This window comes from Canis lupus, chromosome 24 (assembly GCF_011100685.1).
Source record: "Canis lupus familiaris isolate Mischka breed German Shepherd chromosome 24, alternate assembly UU_Cfam_GSD_1.0, whole genome shotgun sequence".
Classification (NCBI taxonomy): Eukaryota; Metazoa; Chordata; class Mammalia; order Carnivora; family Canidae; genus Canis; species Canis lupus.
In genome coordinates this window covers 45120070-45132904 of record NC_049245.1, presented here as the reverse complement: position 1 = coordinate 45132904, position 12835 = coordinate 45120070, and the positions used below count along the sequence as shown (strand labels likewise).

The window sequence follows — 12835 nt, the reverse complement described above, 5'->3', positions numbered from 1 at the left end:
CCACCATCACAGGTGCTGGATGGACGCATGCCCAGGCCCCATCAGCCCCTGCACTGTGATCCTGGTAAGTTCCTAAAACTCCGGTACCCCATTTACCCGCATGTGACCCCTGACAACCACCAACAGTCCCTCGCAGGATGGCTGGTTTAAGCAGGAAGTAACAACGAGGTGTGTGTCTGGCACCTGCAGACCCTCAAACTCAGCAGCTATTGACTTTATGGGTCTGGTTTCCCACAGCCCCGGCGCCTGGCCTGGGAGCCCCACCAAGTGGCGTGGGAGGCAGGAGGTCCAGCTTTGAGGAAGGGTCAGTCCGCCCAGAGCCCGCGTCCCTTCTCCTTCCTGCTGCCCCCTGAGCACCATCCCCGAGCCTGTCGACCCCTCGGCCCTCTCCCAATCCGTGAGCACCCTCCCCGTTCACTTCTCCCTTCCTCCAGCTCAAGTTCTACTGATCGTCACTGCATCACCCAGCCCACTGACACCCCCAAGTCCTCTGCCCACTTCCTTTCCACTTGGCTCCCCGGTGAGGCCTCTGCCCACCAGTCCCCGCCCCGTGAGTGCTGCGGGAGAAAGATGCTGGCACAGGAGCCCCAGCAGAAGCCACCTCAGGACTGCCATGGTCAGGGTCCTCAGCGCGCCTCAAACTCCCGCCTCCAGCTCCTCACCTCCCTCCTCTCATGCAGCCTCACCACCAGGGGAAACTGAGGCCTCCAGGTAGGTGGGGGCACTCTTCTTGGATGCCTGACTCAAACACAACTATCCCTAAAACCTCATCTTCCCTTCCTCCTCCCTGATAGGAGAGGTGGGTCCCCTCCCCATGCCCACCTGGGATCCCAGCACTCCCTGCCCTCTCGGAGCATGCCCCAGGTGCCCAGTATGGTGCCAGGTGCCTGTTGCACATCTCATCTTATTTTTTACAACCAGCTGAGGAGGAAGATACAAACACCTATGAGGAACAGCTTGGCAGAGCTGGTCCTGAAGTCCTAGCATGGGATTACCATGGGGAAGGTTCTGGAGGGCCGGCTGGGTGGGCGCTGTCCACGGTGCTGGCCTGATACCTGCCCTTGGAGAACTTCAAAGAAACTGGAGAAGTAGGTGCTGCACATCCTGCAGACCCCATGTTATTACCATTTCTGTCTATTTACCGTCCACGGCTAACCCCACGGCTGGGACACTCTCAGGGCACAAGCCTGGGTCCTGCAAGGTGCAAACAGGCCAGTCTCTCCCTCCAGGTCCTGGGGGTCTGGACAAGATGAGCAGTGTAGGACCTGGACTCCACGGGGTCCCTTGGCTGTGCTGCCAAGGGATAGGTTAATGGGCGGACGGGGCAGCCCAGATCAAGGTCCCCACACCCACGTCAGCCAGGGCAGGTCCACTTGCTCTGTCTCAGCGGTCCTGTCTCGCTTCAACATGCTCCTCTTCAGCTTCCAGACACCTGTTCCCTAGTTCCCTCCTGTCACACTGGCCGCACCTGCTCGGCCTCTCGCCAGCTCTATGTGGGCTGCCCAGGACCCAGCCCTCAGTCCACAGCTCTGACTCTCCCATCCAGTCCTCTGGCTTCAGAATCAATCAATCTCTGTTGACCCTTGACCTTCTCTCCAAGCTCCAGACCCATACGTTTTCGGCCACTGTGACATCTCCATCTGGAGGTCAGGAGGACAAAATGAAACATTCCCAAAGCCATCTCCTGATTTCCCAGGGGAAAGCCCTCCCCCGTCACCTCCTCCCTCACACTCATCCATCCATCCGTCAACCCATCTTGCAAATGTCCTGGAACAGTTATGCGGTCCAGACACCCCTCCAGGAGCCACAGACCCGGCATTAAACCAGACAGATCCCCACCCTCACCACGCTTCCTACACAGCTCTCCAGCTGTGCAGCCAGACTGGACACCCCGTACCTTGTCCTCTATATGTAATTCCCAGATAAATACCATTTGCTCCACATCCCAAACATTTCTCAGCAATGTCCACTTGGCCTCCCCGTGCAAGCTTCCATGGCCTCTGCCTGGACCTCAGCAATGGCCTCCAGATTCCTTCCCTCCCTACCACACCCCCTGCCCCAAATCCATTCTCTCAACCAGCGGTTGGCAGACTTTTTCTATAAAGGGTTTTGTAGGTCCGAGCATCTCTGTTGGTGCAGCGAGCTCCAGAAGGCTGGCCAGTTCAAACAGCGAAACTTCCCTGCCTGTGCCCAAAGTGGACGTGCCCCAAAGTGGATGTGTGCCACCCCTCATGCCCAGTGCCGTCCAGCAGAATTTTCTGAGATGCTGGAAAGGCTTCCTCCCTGTCCATTTCAGTAGGCGACCAGCCACATGTGGCCAATGAGCAACTGACAGGTGGCCAGCGTGACTGGGAAGCTGAATTCTTTAAAATTTCATTTAGTTAATTAAGTAGCCGTGCAGCTAGTGAGTGCTGCGCTGGACAGGGCAGCTGCACGCTTCTAGGAGTAAGTCGGTGGTCACAGCTCACACCTCCTCGACCACAGGCTGTAGGGTAAGCTTCTAACAGCCCCATAGCCGTCCCCATTCCCCTCCAGCCCAAGGTGGAATGCAGGCCCCCCACCTCTGCTCTGAGAGCCCCAGGACTCAACACACCAGCAGGTCTCAGCAAAATCTCCTCCAACATCTACCGGCAAAACTCACCCAAGCTCGTCACACACGGACCCCTAGGTCCTTGACCTGTCTGGGGTCCCTGAGGCTGGGAATGTGGTGCTTCAACAGCTCGTCCAGCCTGCATCTTCCTCTACGCTCATGTGAGTGTGTAGCTACCACTGTAGTTTGGAATCTTGCCGAAATTAAAACGTTAACACCCATTAAAAATGTAGAAGACAATGTCGGCTTGACACGTTCCCCACATTTGAGATCCTCCCTCGGGGGCGGTTCGTGCGCTCCGCTGGCCAGCAGAGGTCGCTTCTCACCAGCTGAATTCTCAGCCAAGGCGCCTCTGTCACCTTACAAACCTCAACGTAGGGCTCAGGTGACACAGAAGCAACGGCGTGCATGCGTACACAGGTGCAGCCAGGTCGGACCTATAGCCTGCAGTTCGCCATCCCCTCTTCTGCTTCGAGACAACTCACATTCCAGAGCATTCCAGAAGCAGAATGAAGGGGTACCTCCTGCTTGCCACTAGTTTAGGCCGTAGAGTATTACGGTTAAAAGCATGTCTGGGGATCCAATTCCAGCTTACCACTTCTGGGCTCTGGGGCCTCGGATGATAAGTAACAATCTCTCTGGGCCTCTGCTTTCTCAGCTTAAAAAAAAAAATAGGGCTGTTAAGAAAAATACAATGAACACAGTACATGCTTACTGAATGCCGCTTGCCTTTTGAATTAGCGCACTTATGGGAACAGCAGAGCTCAGCCCCTGCCCAGCAGCACCGACAATGAACACCCATCCATCCCATTTAAAGTTAAAACAACAGATCCTTCTGGGCTTTTTAGGGAATTCTATGTAGCTGGTGTAGCACTATCTAAATTAAACCAGGAAAAACAAAATCACCCCATCTACAAGGGTTCAAAGTCAACCCTAACCGCCAAACTCAGAGAGTCAAAGAAAACGATGGTCGGAATCTTTGACAGCAGGGACTTTTCCTAAGACATTCCTGGTGTCTTCTCCCTCTTCTCCCCTCCAAACACACACTGCAGTCTGTGGAAGCTGCAGCCCCACCTGGCCAAGCAGCAGTGTCCTCTGAAGCTAGGAGCTTCTTGATGCACATGGACATGTGGTCCCTCCCTCTCCCCCAGCAAAGCTTGCACGAAGCCTCCTTTTTGAGAAGAAGTAGCTAATCTCCCAGAACATACAGCATACCATAGAGGACGTCTCCAGGGGATTCCCTCCCGGGACACAAGGTCATCCCATTCCGGGCCCCTGGACTTTTCCATGAACTTCCTAGGGCCAAGAAGAGAACCTAGGCAGGCACTTCCCGGGGCTCGAGCACTCCCCTGACAAAGTTGCCACTTAGAATCCAGCTTTCAAATCAATCAATCAATCAATCAATCAATCAATCCAGCTTTCTCTGTTATGCATTCTTGACAGCACAGACGGATGGGCCCGCGTCCCTTGGGTGCGGAGCTGCAGAGTGCGGAGATAAGAATGAGAGGTGAACAGAATCAGATTACCAGACCCTACAGACCCAGGATCCCGTCACGCTTTAACTACAGCAGCACCCCCCTTCCCCCGTTATCGACAGGAGATACGTTCCAGGACCCCGAAGGATGCCTGGACCCATGGGCAGCACCAAACCGGACAGGTCCTGGGTCTTTTCCTCTACGTGCCCGTCTATGAAGACGTGCGGCTTACAGATCCAGCACAGCGAGAGATGAACAAGAACAATGACAACAGCGTACACTGGTAAAGGTTTTGTGACTGAGGTCGCTCTCTCCAGGCAGCGTATCGTGCTGTACTCACCCTCCTCGGAACGGGACAGGATAGGAGCCTACGTGAGGAGACACAGGGAGCGGATGGCGCAGGCCTGTGCCAGGCCGCTAGCCCGCCGCTGACCCTCTGACGGCACGTCAGGAGGAGCATCTGCTTCCAGGCCGCAGGTGCTGGCGGGGAATGAACCCACAGAAAGGGAGGCCACGGGTGGTGGGGGGCATGGCATTCACCATGTAACGCTGAAGCCCACAAAGAGGTCACCAGGGGGTGGGGCCCCAACTTTGAAGGCTGGGAAGCAGCTAGCTGCACATGAAGATTCTTATGGAAGCTCCTCATTCTCAAATGTGGACTGGAAATTTTTCAAGCAGTGGGTTTAAATGCTGTTAGGTTATAATGCGTCCCCTCACTGAAGGGCTCTGCTCAAGCCTTCCCAACAGAGATCTGGGGTCACAGTGGTGGCCAGCGTTCCCGGCGCAGGATTCCAGGCCTGCAGGGCTGCCGGAGAGCCCGGCAGTGTCCTGACTCAGTAGCAAAATGCAGATCCACATCCCAAAACACATGTGTGTCAGAGGCAGGGCCTCTGGGGCATCTGTGGGCCTGGATCCTGCGTGTTAAATGCATTAGGGCCCAAGAGATGCTTTTACCGTGAGGACAATGGGAACCATCGCCAGCAGCAAACACTTATGGAGTACTCGGGGCACGTCAGGGTGGCGTTACGGGATTCCTGGGAATTACCTAATTCAGCACCCCCGAGGGATGGTATGACATGATCCTCAGAGTTGAGAACGCAGGCTCAGAGAGGCTGAGCGACTTCTCTGCCGTCACACAGCTTGGCTGACAGTTCAGCCTTGTATCAAAGCTGGGCTCGGCTGATGTCAAACACGTTGCTCAGAATCCCCTAATTCTGTACCCTCAGTTGAGTTACAGAACCTCTGCACGTCCCTCTCGTCTTGAGGGAAAGAGGGAAACAGCGGTGCTAATATCCTAGGGGCCTTTCCTGGGCCAAACGAGCTAATGCAGGTGTGGTGCTGGGAACGGCACGCCGCCCACAACCGGCCTCCGTTAAAGATTTCAGACTTTTATCCACGTTCCTGTACTTTGGTTCACTGCCCTTTCTTTTACGTGAATGCACACTTTTCCTTTGAACTTGCTGACTAGGAGGAGAAAATCCTTCCGCTGCCCTCAACGGGAAACCCATTCCTCTTTTGTTAATGAAAATAAACATCACCGTTAAAAAGGTTTCTAGAGATCTGCCACATGCCACCTTATGTCAACTCCTCTCTCACACCCCAGGGACACGGGACCCACACCGGCTGATGGAGGAGGTGCCATTGCCGCGGGCTCACATGGACCAGGGACAGTGGTCTCGCTTGCTCCCCAGGCCTCACCCCGCAGCCCGGTGCTCCTCCTACAGCGCAAATCCACCGGGGCTCCCCCTCCATCCCTCTCCTGTCATCCCCAGGTCCCAAGGGCCCTCCGCCCCTCTCTCTCTCTCTCTCTCCAGCTTGCCCTGGCTCTGGCCACACATACACACCTTTCACTCTGTGAAAGTCCCGTGTCTGCCCTGCTCCCTGGCCAACCACAGCCCGCAGAAACCCAGCCTAGAGGCTGCTTTTGTAAATAAGGTTTGTGGGCACATAGCCACGTGCTCTCGCAAGCACTTCTGTGGCTGCTTTTGGGCCACCCCGTGGAGCTCAGTGGTGCCCACCATCAGGAACCTTCTGACCCACAAAGGCAACAATAGTCAGCTGGCTCCGTGCAGAAGAAGCCTGTGGACCTTGTTTCCCACTCTTTGCAAATGTTTTCCCGCATCCCAGAGGCTCTTTCCCTGGCCGTCTACCTGACTAACTATTCGCCCCCGGGCTGCCCCAGCGCCCAGGCTCAGGGAGGAGCCCGAGGATGCACACTCATCATCATGTGCTTTTAGCTCAAGGGAGTCGGCAAGTCTGCTCACCTTCTCCCATCAGTCTGGGAGGACGGGACCCAGATACGTTTACCATTATGACCCCCGACCCACCAGCACATCCTGCCCAGGAGCAAGTCTCAACAGACCAACTCCGCTCTCAAGAACCCATCCCTAAACCAAGCACGTAGAGAAAGAGCACCTGAGGTTAGTGGGGCCGCTGATGGGAGCATGCACGCTCCTCAGAGCTGAGCAAGCAGAAGGAGCCTGCCGCGGAGAAGTGCCAGGCCCCAGCAGGGGAGCTGCCTGCAGCAGCCTGGCAGAGCGGGAGGCTCCGTGGCCAAGGGCGGGCTCACCTGCAAGGACCACGGGTGGAATCGCACCAAGCACCACCCTGATGAAGTCCACCCTGGGGACACTGGGACCATCCAAGGGTGACAACACTTCAGACCCAAACTCCTACCATATCCCTAAGCTGTGGTGAAACTGGAGAGGTCCAGCCACCCCCAGGACCTAGGGCAGAGCCTACCTCTCAGCAGGGGCCTGCTAACATGGAGGGATTTCACTGGCCGGGGCAGCCGGCGAAAGGCAGAGGTGCGAGCCGTGTTCAGCAGTAGGTCACAGAGAACAGATGCCCCCCTGGCTCTGAAGCCCAGAACCCACCAGCCACCGGAGCCCGGCATGCCCCTCCACGTGGCCTGGATGTCCAATCTCCCACATTTGTGGGGACCATTTGACCTCTAGCCCCCACACCGTGCCTGATGTATTCATAGCTAGCAAATTTTACGAGGGAAAGAGCTTCCAACTCGACAGTGAGGCCCCCCTGAATATTTCCATAGGAAATGCTAACGGGTCAGAAGAGGGGGTGGATATTTCAAAGCACGCACAGGCTCCTTTGGTGGGTTCGTGTCTGGTTTCCTTTTCTCCCCACCTTTGCCTCAGCTGGCACCTGCCCCGGTCTAGTCAAATAAAACCACCACCAGCACCACGGCCCCGACCGAGCCCGACAACGACCCAGGGCGGCACACACTGCACTAAGCTCCTCCTCCCTTCAAACAACCCTGACCAGGAAAGGAGGCTGGAAATGAGGCTTCGAGCAGCTCATCCAGCACACCTGATGGAGAGGTGATGAAGAGAGCCCTGCACATGAGGAGCATGGCACTTAGCACCCCAGCCAGCACCTGGAGGCTCTGGGCACCGAGGCAGCCACCTGCTGAGGATTTAGGCCACGAGGAAGGTCCCTCTTCCTCATCCTGCCCTACGGTTCCGGGCTCAACTAAGCTGCTCCCACAGGACACTGGCTCCCTTGGAGAGAATCTTCCTGCTTAGAAGTTCCCGGAGGCAGGCAAAAATGTCCCAGGAGGAATGCACATGGGAAGGCCACCCGGGAACACCCTCAAGCACCTACACCTCCTCGCTGTGCCAAGCTTGGGAAGAGACAGTAGAGAAAAACGCTCTGGCGAATGTTGAAACCCAACCACACAGGAAAGCATGGCGGGGCTCGGAGCCCAGAGCACGGCTGTGCCTCTGAGGACACGATACTATGGGGCTGGGAGGGTGGGGGCGTGGGGTGGGGTGGGGACCCCAGGCCAATGGTCATCCTGGCAGCGGCTCAGCCCTGCACGGCCTACGGCCAGTACCTGCATCGTCAGAACGGGAGTCCAAGGACAGCGGCTCATCCAGGGAAGACTGGTCTGTCCCAGTGGCCAAAGGGCTTCCTGGTGGGGCTTCTTCTGAAGTCAGCGTCTCCTGCTTGGGGGTGGACGGCTCACTCTGCGTGGCTCGGGGCCCTCCATCAGGGGTGCAGGCTTTGCTTTCAGCATCTGCAAGGAAATCCAGGTGTCAGCTGAGCCCACATCTCCCTTCCTCCGTGCTTTCGTTCACGTGAGGTGCCTCCCTGGGAAGCGTGCCATCCCAGGCCCCAGCAGGACACCCCGGTGTCTCCTCCCCACACCTCCTGGGAGTCCCTCTCCACATCCAGTATTCCTAAGGAAGCTCGTCCTAAGGAGGCTGCTATTCCGCCAGCCCCCTGGCCTCTGTACAGCACCCACCTGTGGGGGACTGTGCCACCCACATCAGTACCCGGCAGTGCCCCCCATTCCCACGATGGCCTCTGCCCGTGGCTTGCATTGGCCAACAGGGCCTCAGCAGGCTTGAAGCAGCAATGCCTTCAAGAGTGCTCACACCCTCCCTACCATCGAGCCACCACCTGCCTCACTGCTAGGATGCACCTGGCCAGCAGGCTGGGGGACGAGAGGCAGATGGTACAAAACGGAGCTGCTCCTGTCCAGCAAGGCCAGCCCAGACCGGATGACAAACAACGACCACCCGAGGCACTGCAGGTGTTTGGTACGAGACATTCTCGTGGATACAGGTAACCAACCTGCTTCCGTGCCCACTGCTGCACCTCGGTCCCCTAGGATGCAAACCATTTTCTGCCACCCACCCCAGGGAATAAGAAGAGTCGATTCCTTCCCCCAGCTGGCTCCCAGCTGGCTCACACTCTCAGGTGCTGCAGGCCCAGGGATAGGAGCACAGCCAAGGACTGAGGGGGCTCAGAGCAGCTCTAGACAGGTGGCCTCCTCAGAAAAAAGTGACCCCAGGCTCCTAATAGGGCTGAAAGGAGGACTCAGTGCCTCTCCTTGCTTGGGGCTCAGCTGGAACCTTTGAGGGTCTGGCTTTGGACTGACTGATCACCTCCAGGATTGTATTTTGCCAAAGACAGGCTTGGTGATCAGGGGCATAATGAACGGGTCCAGTCACACGGCCACCAGATGGCAGGTCGGAGCTGGGAGTCACAGCCAACGGATAACGATCACCCCTCTGAGATGCAGACCAGGGCATGGAGCCCCTGCACGGCCCCCTCAGGTCCCACAGCCAGCGTGCCTGGGTCACCAGGTGGTCACCACGTGCAGAGCGGCAGCATGACCTGCATGTGTGCACACGGCAGTGTGGGTCCCCAGCCTGGCTCAGGAGAGCTGCCTCCCATCCCTGGGGTGGGCGGGGGAGTGCAGGTGGTCGATCTCAGGGTCAGGGCTCCCTTCATCTGGGCCAGCCTCAACTCCCACCTGCTGCCCTCCTGTCCTCCAACAAGGCCCCTTTCACCCCCAGAAGTGCTCTGGTTGGACAAGAATGGACCCTGCTCACACATCCCATCCCATGGCAGACGTCTCTGGCTTCAGTCTCCTCGCCCCTACCACGGGGATGATGATGTCACTACAGGCTTCGTGGCATCCACGTGGGAATTCAATGAGTTAATCTACACAATGCCCCTGCCAAGAAGCAGGCCCTTCTCATGCCTGCAATGATCATTACTACTGTTGACGAGGTCTGACGAGGATGACGGATAGTCCGGCCCCATGAGTGGACGCATGTGCCCATGTGAGAGCAACAGGCTGGGGGCTCACTGCACCCAGGACCTGGGCCCAGGCCACGGCATGTGACCCCCCAGGGACGGGAGTTGTAACCACGGCCACCTATTCCCAGGGAGGGCAGAAAGGTCAGCCAGGCTGAGGTCTGGAGAGCTGGGGCTGGGAAGGTCTCACCTGTGCAGCCGTGTCACCTGACCAGAGGATCCAGACGAGCAGGTGGCCAATATTCTAGACTTTGTGGGCCACGTGCCACAGGGCCCATACTGCAATTCTTTGATTTTTTTATTTTTATGAAAAAACAGTTTTAAGTTTAAAAACCATACTCAGCCCAAGGGCCTTACAAAAACTGGTCCTGGGCCAGCTCTGACCTGCAGACTTGCCGCCACGGTCCGCCTACCAACCCCGACCCAGGAAAAGCCCCGGACGCAAGCTGGGAAAACACACCCAGTGGACACGATTAAGTGTCGCAAAGGTCCAGCTCTAAAGCGTGCTTTCTCGAGCCCTTGCTCAGGACGGGCTCACCTGTACTTGACATACGGTTGTGATGGTCCCTGCCGCCAGCTTCCTCGGTCCCCGGGGGCAGAGGACAGCCAGCCTGGAGGGGAAGCTGCGCCCTGCCAGAGACGCGGCTGGCCCCTGCAGCACCGTGCCAGCTGAACGCTACCACTCGGCCGGGTGAGGCTGCGGCCCGCCGCCTGCAGAGGCAGACACCCATTCTCAGGAAGGACAGGCCATGTGCTGCCGGTGACGGACGCTGTTGTTTGGAACAATAGCCCCCCTCCCCCCATCATCATCAGCGACAGCAAAGTGGTCACAACACTGAGGGTCCGCGGCCCGGAGCCGGCTCAGCAGAGGCTCCACCCGACGTGCAGCTGGAGGCCTCCGCCACCTGCGGCCCAGCTCCGGGCACTTGCAGGACTCTCCCGGGCTGTGCTCCGAGCTCCGGTTCAGAATCATGTTCAATGAAAGTTACGGTTCCCAAAATAGCGCTGGTGGCAGGGCCGTTGCTAAGAGACGCTGGCTGGGGCGGGGGGAGCTGTGGGTGGCTGTCCCCTGAGCCTCGCTGCTCAGCCAGCCCTCCCTCCTGGCCCGGTCTCCATCGGACGCCCCTCCCCCTCCCCCAGGGCTGTGGGGGGAGACACAGCGGAGCAGCCGCGGGGACAGGGAGCGTGCCCCCAACACGCACACGCCCCGTGTGCACACACATGCAGACACACGCACACGCTGCCCCCACGTTCCTGCCACACGGAAGCCAGACACACCTGACAACGTGTCACTGCCCAGTGCCCCCCGGGGAAGGAAACCCTGTGGCTCTCAGGTCACTGAACACAGCACCAGGGTGACAAGGATGTCCTTCTTCTACCCCGTGGTAGAGTACGAAATTCCTTCAGTTGAAAAAAGGCCGAGTGGCCACATACGGGGAAGATGTGTAGGCTCCTGTCCTTACCTGCTGCTTCGGGCGAGGGAGGGAGTGGAGGGGCCGGGATGCTGGCTGGCCCTCCCCTGTCACCTGGTGAGTCACAGGAGCGGGGCCAAAGCAGGGAAGACAGAGTGGGGGACGGGTCACCTCCCCCACCTCCAGCCCAGTCCACATCCTACGCTCCTTAGCAGCACCCATGGGTCCCTCCCAGGTTCCAGCAGGTTGCCTGACTTTCCGGAATGAAAAGAGGAGTTGGGTCAGACTGCTCAGAAACGCGCAGGCCAATAGGATCACAAAACACCCCCCGGGGACTCTCGGGCTCTCTCCCGCAGGCCCTGCCCAGGAGCCAGCTCGCACCCTCATGCTGCTGACTGCCCTGTGGGCCAACTCCCAGGTGACAGCTGTGGGGGCATGCATGTGTCCACGTGGGTTTGTCCTGCCCGTGAAGCTCAAGGGTGAGGTCTGGGGCAGCTCTGCAGGGCCCGTGCTTGAGCCCGTGGGGGCCTCTCTGGGGCCCGGGGCCCTGTCACCCACACCCAGCACCCAGGCGCCTCCACGGGGAGGCACTCCGGCTGCAGACACGTGGCCTGGCTGGGAACAGGTGGTGGCAGGGGAGGAGGAGTCCTTTAGCCAAACCTGGGAGGGGGACTCACCTCCGCGCCTACACCAGACAGAGGCCACAGGAGGGGAGGGGGCGGCTCCACACCCCTCCAAGAACGCCTGGCAACGGGCAGGAACACGGGTTATCGCAACACCAGGACACCAGGGACGCACACGGCCTGGCTGGGGCTGGCCTTGGCCCCCAGCGGGAAGAGGCATTTTCGAAGCAAGGGGCCTGGGGTGCTACCGCAGGGCAGTACTGACCCCAGGGGCCTGCTGCCAACCCGTCCTAGATCCCACGGTCCCTGCACACACAGGAAAGCTCCGCAGAACACAAGCCGCCCCCTCCGCCCCCTGACCCCAGGGCCCTCCCAGAGGCTCTGAGGACCAGCCTGCTCCGCCACCGCCCGGGCTCCCACTGAGACCTCGCCCGCTGTCCGGGCCAGGCCCGGGTCCCGTTCTTCGGGTGCCACTGCACTCAGCGCAGCTGACTTCATGTGGATCTGTGGGATCACCTCCGGGGGCATCAGTCGGCGAGCGCATTTTCAACTCCCGAGGAAGGACTGTGTGTGGGACCCACCTGCTCCCGGCTCGTCCTCACTCGGCCGACCGGAGTGTGACCTAACGTGGGGGTTGGCGACGGCACGCTGGGGGCCAGCGCCGGACACCACCTGCTCCCTGAGGCCCTTGGGTCCCTCAGATGACACGTTGCACAACGGTTCAGAGCCGAGTTAAAGCAGAGCTCTCCTTGGAAGACCCCCCCCCCCTTCAGTTCTGCACCCGCCTCTATTTTTCTGACAGGAATCAAACCCACATCTTTGCTTCCTCTTCATTCACAGGTGATAAGACTTTCTAGGACAGAAGACAAGCAGGCCGGATGCGGGGCTATCGTCCCTTCCCCTTCCCCTTCCCCAAGCTCCAAAGGAAGGTTTGCTGGTGACATTCAAAATGCAGAGTCGGAGCTGCTTTGTCCCATCCCGATGAAACGGGCCAGGTGACAATCCCCCAGTTCTGAGAGTCGGACGTCAACACCCCAATGCTGCAGGACGGGCTGCCAGGTTCCATCACGGGCATGGGCAGCTCCTCGTGCCGGCTTCCCACCACCACGGCCCGTCACCACGCTCCCCTCCCAAGCTGAAGAGCAACGAGGGCGGAGAGCACCCTGG

General features: G+C 58.7%; 1 protein-coding gene across 3 annotated transcripts in view; it reads right to left on the bottom strand.

Annotated features, from left to right (window-relative positions):
* The window catches only part of PHACTR3 (phosphatase and actin regulator 3), a 210408-nt gene that overhangs the window by 75358 nt on the left and 122215 nt on the right, over positions 1 to 12835 (bottom strand). For all 3 annotated transcript variants that reach the window (XM_038572758.1, XM_038572760.1, XM_038572759.1), the window contains exon 4: positions 7919 to 8101. In XM_038572758.1, coding sequence (XP_038428686.1) covers positions 7919 to 8101 — 183 coding nt within the window. The remainder of the gene's footprint in view (positions 1 to 7918; positions 8102 to 12835) is intronic.